The sequence below is a fragment of the Zerene cesonia genome, chromosome 29, assembly GCF_012273895.1.
Source record: "Zerene cesonia ecotype Mississippi chromosome 29, Zerene_cesonia_1.1, whole genome shotgun sequence".
In the NCBI taxonomy this organism is placed as follows: domain Eukaryota; kingdom Metazoa; phylum Arthropoda; class Insecta; order Lepidoptera; family Pieridae; genus Zerene; species Zerene cesonia.
Window position 1 is genome coordinate 534405 of NC_052130.1, and position 21370 is coordinate 555774.

The 21370-nt window shown below is 35.5% G+C and overlaps 3 protein-coding genes across 5 annotated transcripts in view; 1 reads left to right on the forward strand and 2 right to left on the reverse strand.

Annotated features, from left to right (window-relative positions):
- The window catches only part of LOC119837759 (proteoglycan 4), a 25162-nt gene extending 19495 nt beyond the window's left edge, over nucleotides 1-5667 (forward strand). For 2 of the 3 annotated variants that reach the window (XM_038363500.1, XM_038363503.1), the window contains exons 8-11: nucleotides 496-687; nucleotides 1113-1327; nucleotides 1635-1771; nucleotides 2175-5667. In XM_038363500.1, the coding sequence (XP_038219428.1) occupies nucleotides 496-687; nucleotides 1113-1327; nucleotides 1635-1771; nucleotides 2175-2178 (548 nt within the window). In that variant the 3' untranslated portion in view covers nucleotides 2179-5667. The remainder of the gene's footprint in view (nucleotides 1-495; nucleotides 688-1112; nucleotides 1328-1634; nucleotides 1772-2174) is intronic. The other variant, XM_038363502.1, reaches the window with a different exon arrangement.
- Nucleotides 5668-6043: 376 nt separating this feature from the next.
- On the reverse strand, nucleotides 6044-13321 carry LOC119837887 (cilia- and flagella-associated protein 206). Its single transcript, XM_038363670.1, has 12 exons — nucleotides 13114-13321; nucleotides 12033-12268; nucleotides 11478-11655; nucleotides 10888-11062; nucleotides 10025-10217; nucleotides 9721-9834; nucleotides 9153-9311; nucleotides 8527-8669; nucleotides 7756-7880; nucleotides 7203-7312; nucleotides 6625-6853; nucleotides 6044-6137 (listed from the first exon to the last, which is right to left on the reverse strand). The coding sequence occupies exons 1-12, from the start codon at nucleotides 13319-13321 to the stop codon at nucleotides 6067-6069; spliced, it is 1941 nt and encodes a 646-aa protein (XP_038219598.1). The 3' UTR covers nucleotides 6044-6066.
- A 653-nt stretch (nucleotides 13322-13974) lies between these two features.
- Nucleotides 13975-21244, reverse strand: LOC119837783 (nucleolin 1). The gene is made up of 7 exons (XM_038363537.1): nucleotides 21086-21244; nucleotides 19929-20110; nucleotides 19503-19610; nucleotides 18205-18240; nucleotides 17643-17768; nucleotides 17137-17217; nucleotides 13975-15718 (listed from the first exon to the last, which is right to left on the reverse strand). The coding sequence occupies exons 1-7, from the start codon at nucleotides 21126-21128 to the stop codon at nucleotides 15452-15454; spliced, it is 843 nt and encodes a 280-aa protein (XP_038219465.1). The 5' UTR covers nucleotides 21129-21244; the 3' UTR covers nucleotides 13975-15451.
- Between the last annotated feature and the right edge of the window lie 126 nt (nucleotides 21245-21370).

The following is a 21370-nucleotide window of genomic DNA, read 5'->3' on the forward strand; positions in this document are numbered from 1 at the left end:
GCCCTACCGCCCTACCGCCGCGCGCGCCCGCCCGCCGACACCACGCAGTCCTCCACCCTCGCAATTGGCTTTCTACTCTCCCATTCACCGTACGAAACACAGCAGTTTGCTATTTCACCCCGGTTTTCTGTGGAGTATGGTACTTCCCCAGCGAGCTGGCCCAACTCTTGCCGAAGCGTGCTCGACTCCCGCTTGCAAAAAGGTAACTTACTTACACGTCAAACTTATTTAATAACCAATTTATCATAAGAAATATCTCAGAACCTAGTTACTCATATAAACATAGAATCCTTAAATCAGATTAAAATAGCTTATTCGAATTTAGAAGTAGTGGAAGTTATAGTTTTAATATAAAAAACTTGACGCACGGTCATATAGAAGTACTTTGATGCTACTATTTCCATATTGAGTTTTTTTATATCGCATTATCTACACTCATTGTGACGCTTAGCCTACGTTTGCATATATAATTGATTTGAATATCCTTATTCCACCACCCAGGCAACAACACGACAATGGAGATGGACGTGACGGAGACGTCCATAGTGTCGGAGGAGCTGCCGGCGGCCGAGAGCCCGTACCTGAGCGGGCTGCGCAGCATCCGCGGCCGCCGCTCCTACAAGCGGCTCGGCGACGTGCGCGCCGCCAGCCCGCTGCGCCCCAACACCAGCGGTATGAGCTCTATAGGTAACTACGATTTTGCGATACCGACACTTTCAAAAAATCCATCGAGTCTGCGATATAGTGGGACCGCTAATACCGCCGGTATGAGCGGTATGATTGTTTTTTAATATTAAAAAAACTATCAAATGTAGATTTAAAAACTATAGCTATAACTATATATATACGCTTAAAAGTATTTATGTATACGCTTTTATGATAGATAAATTTTACACGGTGACGATTTTAATCAAGATGATAGCATAAACTCATAACATTCGTAGTGTACAAAATTAGAATTCAATCTATCAGTTTAAACTGTGCAAAAATCTACTTAAAAGAAGTCGGATCCTCACAAAACCTACAGGTGGAGCTAATAAAGGTTTAAATAATCGAGGTTCTGTTTGTTGAAACACCAACACAGCGATTCTCACGTTACGTTTCCGTTGCAGAGCAGTCGTCCCGCCCCACCGGCACGGTGGTGGGCCGCAAGCGCAAGCCGGAGCCGCCGGGCCCCGGCGCGGGCCCCGCGGAGGGGGCGGGCCCCGGGAGCCACGGGGGCCCCGGCGAGGGCACGAAGCGCGCGCGCCTGCTGGAGCGGCTGGGCGGGCTGGCCCGGCCGTTCCGCTTCAGCGCGGAGCGCGTGTGCGTGGAGAGCACCGCTGAGGTCTGTGCGCACACGCTACACTTTTCTTTCTCTTTGCTATAACCAGTAAATTATTGTTATTGCATAGCTTTTATTGCGGGCTTGCAGCGTGGTGAGCGAATCAAGAAATTCTGTAAGGAAAATGAGGCTAACTATTAACTATACTAAAGAGGAACCCCTCCCCCCCCCTCTTAAAGGGTCCCCTAACGTGTGTATCATTAAAGATGTAAGAAACGTAGTGTGTGTCATTTCAGATGCTTGTTTGGTTGCCGTCCGTCTCGCTTCCTGCTAAAACTACACATTATAGAAAGAATTGATCACATTACAGATAGTGGGCATTAACACCGACCTGCCCCTAACCGCCCCCGTCGCAACGGCTGACCCGGAAGCGATGAAACACGTGACGTCGACGCCGATACAGTCGCGCGTCACGCAGCAGCCGCGGGACAAGCGCTGTTCTATTATGTGAGCAGCCTTTCTGTTTATTTTCTTCCTTGTTTTGCATAAAATAGTAGTGGTGGTGGTAGTTTGAAAGAGATATGTCACCGTCGGCAATGGAGCTGGTGGGTCGCCTGATGGTAAACGCTACCACCGCCCATGAACATTTGGAGAGACATAAGCTAATAAAAGCGTGTTAAAAAAAATCACCATCATCAGCCCATGCAATGGGAACAGCCCACTGCTGGGACACGGGCATCCTATGCGGGTTTAGTCAGCCAATAATCCAGCATGCCGGCCAAGTGCGGGTTGGCAGATGTCACATGTCGTCGCACGTTTGATTCTTCGACATGTCGGTTCTGTGTTGTTCTTCACCGTTTAGAGCGTTGGTGTTAAATTAGAAAATTATAATATTTCCATATATTTTCAGGTAACGACAACTTAACAAAAGGTAAGCGGAGATATTTTGCCTTATATTGATAGTGTCACAATGTGTCGAGTACGTGAATTGTTGTAAAGGATGAGGAAATATAGTGTTTAACGGATTTAAATCGAGTTTTGTGCAACAAAACTGTATTTTTTATAATGTGCAAGATCATAAAAAAATAATTAATTATGATTAAAACCTCTCGTATCGCCAGTTTTCTGTCTCTTCAGAACGTCAAATGACTTGCAAATCAAAGAGACAAAAAACTGATTTCAAATATATGTTAAAACCGTCTGATACAATAGAATATAATTCGATACAATATCCTTACCTAGAGCTAGATAGAGAGAAGGATATCTTATAGTCTATCTCGCTCCAACTAAATGAATAACTCCGTGATAGAATGAGACAACATATACAGTAACTTGTCATATAAATTTGTTATAATTTATTATACTTAATGCAAATTAAGGAGTTTTAAACAAAATTGATTTAATTTCAGTGTAAAATAAAAGAAAAAAAGCATGTTTTATAGCCTAGATAAGGTATTTTTAAAGAACAGTAGACAATTGCATCATAAATTTCGATTTAAATCCGTCATGTTTGAATCGTGTAAAATATTTTGATCATATTATGAAATTTCAATCAAAAATGTATTTACAATTTTTGCCCCCATTTTCAAAAGGGGAGTTACTTCTAAATGATATTTATCTTGAATTTTTTGTATTTTTCTATTAAGCAGTTAAATGCATTTAGAAATTTAACTACACAAAAGATAATTTAACATAACACCATATTTTTAAAAGGATCATAATTTTTTTTTATCTTTAAGTTACCACAAACTGTGTATCTCGTGAAAGAGTAAGCGAGATGACAATACTGTGCGAGTGAGATAGCGATAGCGCCATGTTTCTTAAATTTAAACAACATATTATGCATTCAACTGCTTGATATTGCAAACAGTGCTTTATCTCTTGTGAATAAGGTCTATAATGTGTAATTGTGTTATCTGGTTAATAAAATATCAAAGAACAATGATTATTATCGGATCGGATTGTTATACTGATAAAAAAATACTTGTTCGATGCGACAAAATGTTCGTTTGTTTTTTAAACAAATACGATGAATTGTCGTTAAATCTAAATGTTGCGACTAAATGTCGTTTTAATTGTAGAAAGATGCGGCTAAATTTCAAATATATACAATAAATCATATATCGTTGAGTGTAAACGCTGCGAATTGTTATCTGTACCAAAAAAATATGACAAATTGTAGCGTTATTTCTTATAGCATCCGACAAAAAGTCGCCCCATTGCAAACGTACAACGGTACGGTGTTTTAAACGTGGACTTGTTATAAGTTTTATCAATGGACTTGTTAATAAAATAATATAATGGGAATTTATATAATCATAAGTGATATTAAGAGATTTAAATAATTTTTTTTTTTTGTGTTAATTTCGGCTGAGTAATCAGTAGGCAGTTTGTCCCGCGGTTTTGAACGCTATTATGAAAATTGAATTATCACATTATTGTATTTATATTTGGAAAATAATAATTGGGCCATTTTTTTTTATAAAATTAAGTGTTTTAATGTACCTTGTAGTAGAAAGAGAATTCCAAAAATAGGGAACAACAAAGGTTCTTGGAACACTGCATGTACATATAAATATTTTTTTTAGTACAAAAAAATATATGTATATCAAAAATACAAAATATTGAGTCTGTTTAATATCTCTTAATATATTATTGTACTTTGTATTATAAACTCCTATTATATTTACATCAATAGGCTAAGGTAGGTTAACATTTGAGCACTAAAATAAAGTGTTGCCTCAACTCAAAATTTGTAGTGCGAAGCATAAAAAAAACAAAGAAAATACTAGAAGGGTTTTTTTCAAATAGGGCAACACTCTACTTTAGTCAATTGAGAATTTGGTAAATAGAGAATCCAAAGTTTTGATAGCAATCATGTACAAAATATATGTGCATTTTATATAAATAAAATATAAGAGAGTCGTCGACGGTTTTTATTTTAAATGTTACTTTACTAACATAGTTTTTTTTGCACGAATGAATCCTAGAACCTAAGGTTAGCAAAATTAAGAGCTATGTGCAAATTTTTAAGGTCTTAGTTTGATTAAGATGTTGGTTTACTTGGCACTTTTTGTCGAGACTAAGTAAAAATCATTAAAATAATTCATGACAATAGAACCACCGTGAAAACCACGTCCATCCACCGAATTGGTATTGCCATATAGAAGTTTATGCCATTGTGTTTTTCTTTTTTAATTCTGGTAATATTTTTCTTTATCTGTGCTCGATTAGTTTGAGCGCTACCTAGTTTAGGTTCTAAAATAGGTCTAAAATAGATTATACATTATCTCAATGACGCGAAACGAAACGGAGTGTTGTTTTCAATTGTCATGTTCTCAAATTACACTTAAATTTGAGTATAACTCAAGCAGGATTTATACACCATAGGCGATAAGTTCAACAACTTAAAGTTGAATGTCGATTAAAATTGAGCTAATAGAATATAATGGTGAAAAGAGGAGTTAATACGGTATGTCTATTTTGTATTTAATTATTATATTTTGGACAACTTTTGAACACTTCTAGTTTTTTTTTTTTATCTTATATCACCCCGTTTCGCTTTGTGAATACCGCCTTCTATAAGATGTGTTCAAGGCATATTACTGTACATTTAGTTTTGCAATAATGACTCGCAGAATCGGAAGACAATCAAGCGTGTTGCTGATAGCTTAAGTTTTGCATTCTGAGCTCGAATTCTTTAACGACACGTCATATGCGGGTCACTAATTCGTGCAAACATTCGTATGTTCGTACAAATGTTTGCGCTCCTACAGAGGTATGCATATGCAGATGTCATGCGAATATGATCAGCATTAATCGTGTAAGAATACGCAGGATAATTTTAAGTGAAATGGACGCGAATTTTTTGTGACATTTTAGTACAGAACGAGTGTTGAAAGAACAGTTTTATAATCTGTATTACTTAATGTGTCCACATATATATAGCAAAGAAAGTATTTCAAGTGAAATTATTATAAATTGTTTACAGTTAACACGCTATAATTGTCTACACTAAGATTTATTATAATTTGAAATTCGATTATTTTGTGAAGGATATGAAAGAATAATGGTTTTTGCTTGAGTGATACCCAGAGGTAATCTTTTTGTAAAAAAATCATGGCAACACATTGGTTTATAGCAGTTTGAAGGAAATACAAACGGAACACTATTTCGCATTTATTTGTATAAAAATCGATTGAGTTTTGCAAAACGAGTAGCGACTGTAAACAAAACTAAGAAGTATTCTGTAAGTCTGTACTAAATGTCGCATTTACTCAAAATTGGTACAGAAAGTATTTTTGTTCGTCCATTTCGGATATAATACGTTAACGTATAGAGTAAGTAGGCTAGTATAGATTTGAATGGAAATTATAATTTTTGTTAATAAATTTTTAAATCGGTGTCGTTTTTTATTTTGAACCTTAATACCTTAGTAATAAATAACATGTGTATGTTGATGATGCACAAGCACTTCTGATGAAGTCTTGTTGACTGAATTAATGTTTGATTATGAGAATGAAATTTTCAGAGAAATGGAGATTGGTGCAGCTGTGTGTGTGTGTGCTTTTAGAAGTACTTTAGCCATACTTTGTTTATGTAGATTTCATGATTAATTTTCCAGTAATACACACTATCTAGGGACAAATCTGATATCAGACTGCAAAAACCAGTCGTGGTTTTGATCGGTAATTGAGTTTTGGCTTTAATATAAAATACATTTAAAGGCTACAAACATACACATATGCAGAAATAAAACACTTACTCTAAAATGAATATATTTAATCTAAAAAAATCAAAAGCTATTCATCTTCAGAATTGGTGACGTCATCGCTCGTGATGCAAGGCCAACTGCACACTGATACAACTTGCGCTTGAATACAAAATGTGTACATGACTTTTAGAACACTTAGAGACTACCCTCAAATTGTAGAACAGATTATCATCGTGATTGAAGATCCTTTTGAACATTATATGAAAAAAAGTTTTGTTGATACTCTATTTATACTTCAAGCACCGCTCAACATATTTGGATGAAGTTTGTTATAGATATAGTTTCAAAACGTAAGAACTATGCGGGGAAAACCCTGGGTCCATCCTTTCCTTCCACTATGAGCGCTAGCTTTTTCGACTATCAAGTATATATATATATATATATATATATAATATGCCTTTGAAAATATATGAAAACAATACTGTACTGTCATTTCGTAATCCTTTAGTGACGAATTAAATTTCACGGACTAGACATTGACAGAGCCCATTTATTGGGTATAGCCATAAATTATTAAGGGAACAGTAAGAATTAAATTTTCAGTCTGCATAAAAGAATCAACTTACGATTCCCTAAAAAAACATACCTTTTTTCTTTTCCGCACAACTTCCGACTAACTCCATAGAATGTTGCCCGTATCCCAGTTGCCCCCGCAACCCCCACAGGAACACGTTATTGGGGATGGTGTTGATCCCACAATCCTTTTTAGTCTGCAGGCATTTGTCACGCGGCTCGAACGTTTGACAGTGTATCTCGGAGCGCAGGTGACTGTAATTCGTTTGTGTGGAATGTGTTTGGCAGTTCACTATTGTTGCCTGAAATTTATAATAAATACCAAGAAATGACAAATATATAAAATAACGGATATAGTCCAAAGGCCGAACTTCATTGAAGTTTGTGGATAAGTTTTATTATAAATATATACACACAATTCGTCGTTTTTATGTTCTTAAATTCGCGCCAATTTTTGACATCTGTCTGTGTGAAGAATGACAATGAACAGTACCTTATTATGTTATCTGTGATAAAACTAAGAATTTAAATATTTTTTAAGGAAGTAGTAACAGGTATTATACTACAAGAGACTTGTACCACAGATAAAAAATAGACTATCATAAAGCTAATATTTTTTTTATGTTAAGTCTAATTATATTTATAGTATACCCATTGGCAGGCACGTCGTTTCCACTCCCACAAATCCCAGGTGTAATTCTTCTCGATGTAACCATCTATTGGGTGAGCTTCTGTCTGTATGTCTTTATCGCATACTTTCGCTGTACAATTCATACGAAAAAACTTGTGTTAAAAGCTTGTGAATGATAAAGACAATTATTATTTTATAACGAGGTTTTAATCGCGGATGAACCTTTTCTGGTACATGAGATACATTATTGCCAAGTATCATCAAAATCCGTTGAGTTGCTTTTGCGTGAAAGAGTAACACATGCTTGCAAATTTTCTTTTTTTTTAATTTAAACAAAACCTAATATTAATTACAAGTTTGTCACATTCTTTGTATCGACTAAGCATGCTTCATAGAATGCAATAGTTGCTTTAAGCATGCCTAGGTGCATAATACATAAAATATTCAGACGAACATATTGTTCGAATATGAATTTCAACCCGATACGTGCAGAACCCGAAACTATTTTAATGAAAGCTCCTTTTGAGGCTTGATGAGGAAAAATCCTAAAATAATCATCCAAACAAAACAAACTCTTAGGCTCCGTCCTGACGACGAGCGTGTCGACGTGCCGCAGCGCGTGCACCGCGTCCGCAATGCTCAGCAGATTGATCAGGTGCGGATTGTTGCGCGAATATTGCAACACTTCGTTCACGTATCTGTTGTTAATGTTAACTTAAATCCTCTGTATCTTTCATTATTCATTAAAAGAAAACTAATTGAAACATTATCGTTCTAACGAGCCATAGAATATAGCTCAAAGTTTTAAGTATTTCAGAACTATTTGAGGCTCTGGTTTAGTTATATGCATAACATGGTATTATGTTATCTGTGGTTTGTACAGAGTTTCGAAAGCCTAAGAAGCCTTGCCATTCGACCGATACACGATTAGGTCAAGTTACTTTGAAAATCGCAAATGATCAAAGCATTTGAGCTAGTTAAATGGTTAAAGGATTAAATTCAATAGCAATTAGCAACAGGAAATCTACAATTGAGAAAACTCGAAATTAGTAGCTTAAAATATTTGTACTTTGGTTTATCTTCTTAGCGAACGGGGACAATATTTTTGTGAAAATATGATTTATTTCCTTTTCCTCACCCTTCCCATTGCATTCTTTCTTTCCAATCGTCAATCCTTTCCTTATCCATTACCCCTAATAAGCGAGTAGCGCATTCGAATAGACACTGCGAATGTTCATGGGCGGTAGTAATCGCTTACCATCAGGCGAACCATCAGCACTTGCCCGCTCACACAAAAAAAGCCATTCTAACAGAATGAAACGGAAACATCTCAAAGACACTAACCTTTGCGGGTCCTTACTGAACCTCGCGGCCATCTTAACTGAACAGAACCCGTACCGGTAGCCCTTGCTCTTGATCAGGCCCATCTTCATGTTACTGGGCACCAGGGCGCCTACGCTCAGGCACAACGCGCAAAACCCTAGGAACTGTGGCAGTTGAAATTGACTGAGTATTTTGACACCGATCTTATAAGTATATAGATTTTAGCATTGAATTAATTGAGTATTATTTTAAATATGCTGGTCACAATAATGCAATTGACAACCTTCTCCTTTTTTTCAAGTCTATTGAAAATTATATACAGGGATAATTAAAGCTTTATTTCATTCGTTAAAATATATTTAAATATCCTCCACAGCAAAGATTGATTTCACTAATCTCGAGCTAACAACACCCGATTTTTTGTCACTCTAAAGCACAATATTCTAAGGTGTAAATTAGTGAGGCATTTCACGATTCTGATTATCTAAAATATCAATAAATCTTAATACATATGAATTACGCGTCACACTGTTTATCCACGATGGACTCCTAAACAAAGCTACCAGGCTGAACCTTCAGTTCACCCACGCTAACATGTAGTAGCCCTCCAGGATAATATCGAGATACACTACAAAAGGAATGCTCACGCGCACATGCTCCCGGCCCGCGCACGCGGCGTCCGCGCACACGTAGTTGCGGAACGAGCCGAGCGAGACGCGCTCGTCGACGCTCACGCGGGACGAGCGGTCTTGGTCCGACAGCACCGCGCGCCCTTTGAGCATCGACTGCACCAGACCGTAGGGTACCTGGGCAAAGTCTAGATGTTGTATGCTGGTAAAGTTCATTGGTGAAAACATTAAAATGATAAAGTTGTTAAATTGCCAGGAACATGACAAGGTTATATGATAAAAAATATAGATTTATTAAGCTTTTATTAAGCTGATGAATTTTTTAAATATGATTGATTTTTTTATTTATGCTAGAGCTGTCAAAAAAACTGGCTGGATTGAAATGCTTGTGCCGATTATCAATAAAGAAACTAATACGTCTTAAATTTGCCAGAATTAGTCAAGATTTAAATAAATGTAATGGTATTCTTATATATACGTGGTAAGTATTCATCTATATTTTATCCAACGTGGTATAGCTAAACAATATGTACTAAAAACTCATACCTTTAAATTAATAAAATAATTAAATTTGTGCTTCCTTTACCTTCATCTGCTCCTGTATTAGCCCAAGGTTTATCATCAGCCGGTTGACGGTGGACACCAGGTACATAATGTTCTGCATCGAACGCCACACATTCCACACTCGGGAGAAGAGAGGCTGGGGAAACAAACTCTGGTACGTGAGATTTTTTTCGTCTGGCAACTTATAGTCTTATTTGAAGTAGTGTTTTCTATCAAATATAAAGTGGTTTACGATAATCTTGCCAGCTTAAATAAGAGGGGTAGATAGGTACTTTATAGAACAATAATTCACATAGAATAAACTTTACAGTTAGAAATAAACTTACAAATACAGTGACAATAGGCACAGCGGCCTTATACTTAACGGCCGCGTGTAGCTCCTCCAGTACCAAGCGGAATTTCTCAACTTGCTGCGTTCCGCTTTGCACCATCGTCTCAACGTCGGCTAACAGCTTGCGAATGTACAGCTCATATTGACGGTTGAACGCTAGTAGCTCGAATATTTGCTTGTAGTCCTTTCTAGAATGTGTTTAATTACAGTGAGTACAATTTCAGGAACTACTGGACTGATTTCAAAAATTCTTTATGCTTTTTATGACACACGAGAAAGCCGGGGTGGACCGCTAGTACATAATTCGCTAGTGTTCATCAAATGCTAGTAAGGTATACCTATCACCTATTCAAATCACACTAATATTATAAATGTGAAAGTTTGTTTGTTTGGTGTGTCCGTCAATCACAATCAAACTATTGAACGGATTTTGATGAAATTTGGTATACAGATAGGGTATGAGCTGGCTTAGGTGATAGAATACTTTTTATCCTGAATGCTCCCTCGGGGATAAAACAGAAATCTTGTTATCCGGGACCAGCGTCTAGTATATTATATTCTCATCTCCTTCTCACCTCCACATTGATAGTTAATATCTGTGTACTCCGGAAACCTCTCTTCACGGTCCATTCTTTCTTTCCAGTCATCCTTTCCTTAACCTTTGCCCCTTAAGAAAGGCAAAGCAGAGGAACTATCTATGCGAATTTTCATGGGCGCTGGTGATCGCTTACCATCCGACGAACAACCAGCTCAGTTGCCCACTATCACATAAAGGTATACTGAGTAAATACCTACATCGTATCAAGTTACCAATCCTATAGAATATTATTATATAGCATACTTATAACCCCAACTAACTCAGTAACAGCGCTATTAGCCGGTATATCAATGAGCACGTTCCCCGTCTCGTCCTGCACGCACAGCGCGTCCGATATGGCCGTGGTGAGCGTGTTGACGCGCTGCATTACAGCGATCAGCGAGTTTGACAGCGACGCCAGACACGCTTTGCCAGCGTCCACGAGGTTGAAGGGCACTGTGATAGTTAGATTTTCTAGGCTTTTATATAGTTAGATAAGATATTACATAATTTTCTTGTGTTTGATTTTATGCGAGTATCATAACATTTAGAAATTAAAGACTTTATTTCGGATTTTAAACGCGATTTCTTCGTTACATTGTTTAACCCGTCGTTTCGAACACTACACAGCGTGATCACGGGGAGACTGAAGTTACACGGTATACAATCAATCAAAATGTCATCCCAACTCAATTAAATTTATCTCATTTATCATAACCATTTTTATTTTTTCAATTGCAAAAAATCTATCCTCAATTAAGCTGTATACTAGCTATATACTACGTCCTTTTTTGTATGAATCTTAATAAAATACTTGAGAATTGAGTCGAGAACTATAGGTTATACAATAACAATTTATCAGTTTACTTACAATCCGGTATGCCTTCACCGCCTTTCTTACAGTCTCTATTAAAAAGCCGCACTCCAGAGGCGACATGCATCAAATAATTCAACTGCACCAATTTCTCGTTCCGCGGCAACGCTGTGAATATTCGGAGATCGTCCAATGAAAATACGCTCTCCAACGCTGACATCCCTTCTTTTAAAGTCTGGAATACGTAGTTCATTACTTACTCTGTGGTCTGGAATGATCTCAAGTATTGACCTAGGTACTTCTGGAATTTCAATTTATTATACGGCGAATCAACGCCTTATTTTGCCCTTAGTATTCACGTATTCAAGTCAGGCTTTACTTTTCAACCGACTTCAAAAAAGAAGGATGTTATGGAGTCGCCTTTTTTTGGCTTCGTTACCTCAACCTGACTGGATGAACCGATTTAGATGATTCGTTTTATCGCCTGCCGTGTGGTCCCATTTAAATTTGGTTTAGTACCTACTGATAATTCCAAGGCAGATTAGTTTTGGTTAATATATATTTTTATTATTTTTAAACTATAATCAAGAGATATTAATATCTTTTACGTACCACAATACTGCCCGGGTTTCCCAAACCACTCGCCAATATAATATAAATGGACATTTTCCTGAACAGTTTCTTGTAAGCGGCTTCATCATCAGGATCCTCATCCAGTATTTCATTGACGAGCGGCCGGAGACAATTGTTGATTGAATCCAGATGTTTGTCGATTAGGGCTTGCAGCTTGTCGTAGTTTGATTGCATTGTATACTGCATCTTCAGTGTGTTTATTGATGTTTCACATTCTTAAATGTAAAATCGGTTAAAATTAAAATGGCAGTGTGTTGTTAACCATTGAAATTTTATTTTTTTTTTATTTAAATTTTTATACCAAGTACAATTAATTCACATAAAGCTATCAAATAAATATTCTAGGTTATTATAAATACGATTTTCGATAGGACAGCCAGATTAAAAAATCTAATACTAAAACATATTATAAAGCTGAAGAGTTTATTTCGTTTGTTTGTTTGATCGCGCTAATCTCAGGAACTACTGGACTGTTTTGAAAAATTCTGTCAGTTTTAGATAGCCCATTTATTGAGGAAGGCTTTAGGGCTATATATTTACCACGGGCGAAGCCGGGGACCGCTAATTACATATATATAAAAGTATTAAAAAAGAGTGTTGGCTCAGTCGTGAGGATAAGTCGGGTTTTCGAGACCAGGCAAGCGTGCAAGAAGTAAATTGATTATTTAATTTATAAAAACCCTCGTGAGGAAACCGGCATGCCCAAATTAAAACTTCGAAGATAAGTGACATCTGCCAACCCGCACTTGGCCAGCGTGGTGGATTATGGCCTGAACCCTCATAGGAGGCTGTGTCCCAGCAATGGGAATAATAATGGGCTGATGATGACCCAGACGAGATAATTACTATGCCTGTTGATTCATAAGCGTTAGTTCATAACTGGATCCGCACCTTCTGGTGCAGGGCACTGTGGGTGACCACCATAATTTTAATGTTGTTTTCAACATTATTTTAGAGAAAACACATTTTTTTACGAAAACAAGCTGATTTTACTTCTTATTTAGATTTCTAGATCCTAATAATCGAATGACTAGAGTTATATTATGTAAAGTCTACTTACTTATAAGCATAGAAACGCATTCGGTGACGAAAAACTCCAAATTGTCTCTGTTAATAGTTCGTGCAAATAGCTTTCCGTATTTCGGATTTAGTAAAAGTAAATCAATCAAATATATAACGAACTCGGGGTCGACCGTAACATTTTGCGCTTGGCAATTTCTTGCTATTTCGTTTGCTATATTTTTTATTACGTTCTCGTTGCAAGCCATTCTTGTAAAATAAATATTAGAAAATTGATTGGAATTGTTGAACGTTGCTATAGCAACTGCGTTGTTTTCAAGCAAATTTCGATTTTAAAAGGCCATCATCTTGTGAATAAAAATAACTCATATATTATCCCCAATTGCTTGAACGAAAAAAAAACTTTTTTTCTTATTTGTTCAGACGTATACGAAATATTTCGATCTACATCCAATATATAAGTATTACATATTTAATAATCTGTGGTATAGGTATCTACTCAAACAACGTATCCATGAAAACGAATCTATATCTATTAAGTTTAATTAATTTTCACATACCTGTGTCATGTGCGAGTCAAGCACGTTTCGGCACGAATTGGGCCAGCTCGCACCAGAGTAGTACCACGACCCCACAGAAGACCGGCGTGAAATAGTAGCATGCTACTGTTTCGTACGGTGAGTGGGGGAGCCGGAGGCCCGTTTACTTTTTCTCACCTTTCCCCATTCATTCCTTTTTCCTGTCGTCCCTTTGGCCTTAAAAGCGATGAGCGCATTCGCAGTCACTTTTACAAACACAAACAAAGAGCAGATCTATATTTGCGGGTGAGCATGCATAAAACACAATAAATATATAAACACGTATTGTAAAAAAACAACACAAACGTAAAATAAAACAATAATTCATTTGAAATCATCAATTTAATCACTCTGGGACATACAACCTCCTCATTCTAGCAAACTAGATTATTTTAAAAATACATTTACGTGTCAATCAACCTTATTCTAGTGTCCTAATTAAAACAAAATTCGTGCTCCTACAAGACGTGTATTAATTAGCACTCAATTATGAACACTTTGACCTTTCATTTTCAACGGCAATTTTCTTAAAACTAATTAATCTGTTCGGATAGTTATTTCAATATAATAAAACTATGGTTAAATTCTAGGTATCAGTTATAAAATGCATCCATTGGTTAAAATATTATTTATAAACTTGGGTGTTAAATAATTCAACGTTTTTTAATTCTTGAAAACCTGCTTTTAAAACGTTATTTTTAAAGAATAGAAAAACACTCGAGTACGACCGGTGAAGATTTTGAGTCTCGTCTCATGATCGACATATTTCTATTCTTTAAACATATTTTCCTGAATTTAAAAACCACTAAAACGCATAACTATGAAATACAATTCTATTTAATTAGCTGCACACAGTGCATAGTAAAATAATATATTCCGTTATACATATGACTAAAAGAAAAATATGAAACATAGGAACGAAAATGTTAAAATAAAAATCGATACAAATCACTAAATATTTAGCCGCTTAAACCTAATTTTATCGAGAGAATACTTCATTAGCATAATTTACACGTGTAATTATTTACATAGCTGTTACATTTAATTCACTTTTTTATAATCGAGATAGCTATGTTATATTTTTTATCTGTGCTACGGTCAAAACTGAAATTCGCACTTTAAAAAAAATAACATAAAAAAAAAACAAATTCGTGATTTTATAATACCTGTGTATAACATTACATTGTAGTTACGTACTTTGTACCAATTGGTACATTCTAGTCTTAACTGGTTTTATAACATGACAGATAGCATCTGTCATAATACATATTAATTATAATTAATTAATTAAAATTTTTATTTCAAATTCCTATATTAGTGCTTATAGCATAAATCCTAGTCCAGCTTATTCGCATTGGCTCGCATCCAATGCCCGAAACATCTTATAAAAAATTCAAATATAATTTTTCTTATTTTCTCGATCGAGGCATGGGAATGACGGTGAACTGAAGGTAGTAGGGTCACGTCTTAAAGTAAAATAATACCAGAGCGGGAAAGAGACAGCTATATACATCGTCTATCGCTATCACTCTCCCACATAAGCCACCTGGCCAATGAACTATTTTATTGCCAAAGTTCAAATATCTTTAAAATCGACAAAAAGGAACATATAGTTGTAGATAGTAGTCATATTATTTCCAGGATTATGGAAATTTGGCTGTAGTCTGTATATTATACCTTCAATAATTAAATTGTTATTTTCACATTTTAAGTTCTTATTTAACGAACATTCCAAAGCAGTCGCATAGGTATCTTCCCTTCGCATTACAAACGTTTCAGCGTCATCCCCAACCACACGGCTTAATCCAGGAAGTGCGCTTTCAAATACTTCATCATGCCAAACGTTCTGAAACGCTTAGTGCCTATAACCTTATACAGGGCGTCGTCGCATATCGCGAATTGCTTATTATTCGGGTCGTACAGGTTCTTCTCCTTGACAATAGACCACACTCGCTTGACCACCTCGTGGCGCGGCATCTGCTCCTGGCCCATGAGCTCGGCGAGCGCTGGCGACAGCTTGTACGCGCGCGTGTAGCCGCCGCCCTTGCCGCGCCCGCTGGCTGCGCCCTGTCGTAGAATAATACTTTAGTACATAGAGAATTAAGAAACATGTAGTGTATATAAAAATGTTTTTTGTGGGATTTGAGCAGTATAATACTACTTAATTACACAGAAAATTTAGAAACTTTTAGTCTTAGTATTTAGTTACATATGAAATGTTTTTGTGGGAATCGAGAATGCTTCGGATGGCACTGGGCCAAATAAAACGGGAACAGGTATTGCACCCTCACCAAAAATCACCTTCAAATATTTGCGAGTAAATGCTATTGTGTTTTGTACGGTGAGAGGAGCCAGTGGCTCCTTTCCTTTCCTTCACCCTTCGCGCTACGCGGTATTTACGTCTGGTATCGCTTCTTATTGAATGTACATTACTTATATTGCCTTCTTCAGTAGTATTGAAATAAAAGCTTTATCGCTACTGATAATTCTGCCTTAACATTTTCTTACTATATCGATAAACGCTGTTATTTTCAAAATTAAGACGACCATAAACTAATCCATGTCAATTGATTTGAGATTGACAGATTGGCAGATAATATAAATTCAAGACACACATATATAAATGATATAGATGTAACCTCAGCTTTCTTAGGATTCCTGGACACAGTGGTATCACAGGTAATGAGTCCGCCGACTGGTGTGCTAAAGCAGCCATTCATATATCATCAGACTCATGACTCATGACATTGTCGCCCTTGCGCGCCCAAGACTTTTTGAAACATGGAAGGATTTTTGGACTACGTCAAGTAGAAGTAAGGGCAAATTCTATGGCTCAATACAAAACGAGATTCCCTCAAAACCAAGTTTTTTTTCTTAATATAAGGACATTTCCAAATGTGTTACTTCTACGATCTGCCGTATTCGACTGGATCACGCAAGTACTCTAGCGCATCTAGCAAAAATCAGGGTTATGAGGGACAACTCACTTTGTGAACGTGGTATTGATAAGCTGACCTGGACCATATCTTTTTTAACTGTACAAAGAATTCTTCCCTATATGATAACCTTCCTGCTACCGTACCTCATCCTACTAGCATGAAATCCCTTCGCTCAATAACTAGTACTCGATTTGTTCATGTTACCTCTAATTTATGAGTTCTAACAAAATAAAACTATGAATATTTCATCAAGCATCCAAATATGGTAGATTTTCGTTTTTATTTTATACTCTGTACATAATTACTGTTCATTCTTTATAACAATTAAATTAACTTGGTGTTGGTAATTTCTATATATTGTGTGTTTCCGTTTTGTTTTGGTGCAGATAACCGCGCTTGACGGAGAGAACTCAAATATATTTTGAGCTTCTTATAAATATCTGGAGACGTAAAACTATCCTCAACGTGACATTAGCAAAATTTGTGGCAAGGCAGAACTGCCATTCAAAACATATGGCGCAGTCGGGTAATAAAAGCTTATCTAACCTTCTTCTTGCCCCAATCACTGTCGGAGTCCTCTGACCCCTTCTTCTTCTTGCCCTTTTTGGCGGCTGGCTTCTTTTTTTCCTGGAAAAAGGAATAAAAAAAGACATTATTTAAATATAAAAAAAGAATATAACAGTTTTGATTAGATTAGTTTCAATTACACTATTTATAAAATTGATGTACGATATGCATGTAGGTTTACTGGTTTAAATACAACAATTCTTTTGTAGAACATTTATAAATAAAAACTCCATACCATCGATAGAGTATCATCATCATTTTAATATATAAATATAAGTTACGTGTCACGTTGTTTGTCCGCGATGGTCTCCTAAACTACTCAACCGATTTTAGTCGAATTTGCACACCATGTGCAGTTTGATCCAAGTTAAAAGATAGGATAGTTGAATGACTACCCAGACAGAGCCGAGGCGTGCAGCTAGTTGATTATATTATAAAATAACTTTTTTCTTCTAAAATTGCATTAGGATAGAAATAATAATCACCTCCTCGGATTCACTGTCTGCTGAACCATCCTCTTCATCGGAGGAATCCTGCTTGGCCTTCTTCCCTCGGGACTTGGCAGCCGGAGCTGACCTCTTGGCTGGTTTCTTTGGTTCATCATCTTCATCCTGGTGATGGAAAATCGTTAAGAAAATGACCGCAACAATTAAACATACGTGTATGAGGCAATCCTAAATAGAATAGAGCCCTTAAAGACCTTTATAAATAACGATTGACTTAATTTTTTCTGACCTCGTTAAATCCACTTTAAATAAAAAGGAAACGTTATTGCTTAACTTAATAGGAATAAGAAATATGAATACAAGCTTCCCCTTGACAATTAAAAACAAAACAAAAAAAATAAAGATTTATCCAATTTCGTAGAATCATTTGGACGAAGGGACACGCACAAACAATTTGGTGACTATTTTTTATTTATTTAGGTACAATATCATGCTCATAAAAAACGTCCAACTCCCCTTTTCTGGTATGACGTATGAATTTAATAATTTTGTCTAATTTCATTATTCCCAGTAACAATTAAAAATTAAAGAGGAATTTTACCTTCTTCTTCTTTCCTTTCTTGGCTGGCTTCTTATCCTGAAAAGTAATTTAATGTTAAAAAGTAAGTTCAATGTCACTTTATTTATAACAAATTGTCGCAAAACAATAGCAAGATGTACATAAATTATGAAGTGTGAACTACTACTACTACTAGCTGCGCCCCGCGGTTTTACCCGCGTAAGTCCGTAACCTATGTGTTATTCCAGCTATCTAAGTACAAAGTTTCATTGCAATCGGTTCAGTAGGTTTTGCGTGAATGAGTAACAACAAACATACACATACACATACATCCATCCTCACAAACTTTAGCATTTATAATATTAGTAAGATAGGAAGTAGGATACAGCATATGATATTAAAAGACGGTACAATGCATGCCATAATTACTTAACTTTTTTAAATCATTAAAATTCTACAATTATATAATGAATACAACTGTGTTTATTTGTTTGTCTTTCTTTCATATCGAAACAGTTCAGTGTTATGATATGATATGTGTGTTTGAAGACTTGAGCTGTTTTTTACCACAGTATAACATCTGATTCCCATGATAAGAACTATTATGATGCCCAATGAATCACACCCAAATCTAAAAATTCCGACAGATGGCGCTATATTAATAACATAAAACATATGACAACTGTCAATTTTCTTAGAACGCGAGAGCGAAGACGCGGGAAATAGCTACTTTTAAATATGAATAAAGGATCGAGTTCTGTGTCTCAACAGTGTGAAGTTAACTAGAAACATTTTTATGTAACTAGACTTTTTTAGACTTTTAGAAGTGCTTATAAATTGCTGTATAACATACATTACTATTTACCAGTTATTCACAAGTTTATTTAGCATATCTTTATATATATATATATATATAATTCTCATGTCACAATGGAGTATGGTACTCCTCCAAAACAACTGGATTGATTCTCACGAAATTTTATGTGCATATCAGGAAGGTCTGAGAATTGGCCATACTTCTTAATGATAAGAGAAAGGCAGAACAGTGTTTGCCAGGTGAGCTAGTAATCTATATAAATATTATAAAACTGAAGAGTTTGTTTGTTTGGTTGAACATGCTAATCTCAAGAACTACTGGTTCGATTTGGAAACTTCCTTCAGTATTAAGATAGCACATTTATTGAGGAAAGTTATATATGCTATATAACATCATGTACTTTGTGGGTAAAACAGCGGGGAATGGCTAGTAATATCTTTCTAATTTGTATGACAACAAAGCTATTTAAAATTTGATTTCATTCCCTTACATCAAACCCAGCACTTGTAAAATAAAAGCTCACCTCCTCAGATTCACTCTCCTCTGAAGCATCATCCTTTTCGTCAGAGCTCTCTTTGCGTTTCTTTCCCTTTGCCGGTGCTCGTTTTGGTGGTTTTTTGTCTTCTTCACTCTAAAATATAAGTTTTAAGTATATTTCCGTTTTAGACTAAACTCGTATTTATTTATTTTTTTTAGGTAACCTATGATTCATTCTTCAATCAGTCAAGTGTTAACTGCCAGTGAAAATTTAGTTCAATATTTTTCAGTTCAAAATGAGAATATACATTTTAAAAAAATATGAAGAAAAAAAAAATAGAAAATGTTTGATTGCAATGCAGGTCACAAGCCACCGTAAAAAAAGAAGAGAATAATTTTATAATTTTCCTGTCATTTAGCTGAAGAAAATGCATGAACTATTTAATATAAAACCTATTGGAGCTTTACTTACTTCCTCTGAACCCTCGGACTCATCAAATCCTTCTTCCTCTGATTCTTTACTGTTCACATAGTCCATTACAAGTTGGTCGATTATTTTCTTTTTCTCTGTCAGGTCTGTACCGAATACCTCCTCCAATTTTTGTATGACCTTCTTAGTTGATGTTTTTGCCAAATTCGCATTTTGAAGGATTTCTAAAACAATATTTTGGTAAATTAGATTCAATTTTTTTTATATATGTAGTTAAGATTAACTAGTTACAGTGTATTGCAAAAAAATTGCAAAAATAGATCAATTTAACAGTTTCTCCCAATTTAGGGAAAACTTTTACTTCATGGACCATTAAAATAATAATAAAATGTTAGTTAATAATATTCATAACATCATATTTTATTACATTAAGAAAAAAACAAAACTTAGTAGTCTAAATTTAATTAAAAAGAGACATTGAATTTATAAAATTAAAATTAGATTGAGAATTCTTGCTGTAATTAATACTTGAATTCTTAAACAAAACGAAAGTGAATAATCTTAAATTTAGCTACATAGCATTTTTCTTTTTTCCTTCAAGAATAATTTAATTAATATCAGAAAATATTGGAAATTATTTTACTGAGCAATGGTAACACCGATTCGGTCTGAGACAGATTGCAAACAATATGGCGGCTTCATTAAAATTGACAAAACAATTAGTTCAATGAAAGAAATTTAATTTATGATTAAACAATTGCAGTTTACCCGAAATGCTTCAGATAAAAATTGTTTCAATATCAAGTGCGCGTTAACACGTACAAAAAATTTTAATAAAGATGCCGCCATTTCACCGTATCATACGTGGAGCATTGATGTAACAAGCAACGCATTGCATAAAAATAAACCACCAGTAGACAGACCTAAATAGGATATAAGAAATAATGGAGCTAGCTTAATAAAATCCGCACTACAAAGTGTAACAACTTTCACTTGAAACATTTTCGTATCGATGTAATACTATCAGAGATATTTTACTTTCAAGATACGAAAAAATTAACTTCTTTGGAACATTGTAGGGAAGCCATTACATGAAGCCTAACCAATTTTAATTTCACGGAAAATATGTTTTCGATATACCTAAAAACGTTAAAAATTACACAAAAACTTTTTAATTTCTACTGAAGTAATTTACTTACTTGAAATTTCCTTTTCTAAGTCTTCTTTAGAAACGTCTGCCATTTTCTTGAAACAAGTATATACGAAGGAAGTATCAGCCACACAATAATATACCTACGCGCTAGATGCTACACGGCGCGCCGCGTCCCTACGAAATTTTACGAGAGCGCAGTCGTCGAAATTCGGCGGCATTTATTCCACCAATGATATCATAGCGCACAAATTCAAATAATGCGTTCTCATTTAAATAACAGTTCCTTATTTTTAAACTTATTATTTAGCTATTCTAATTATATTGGATACTT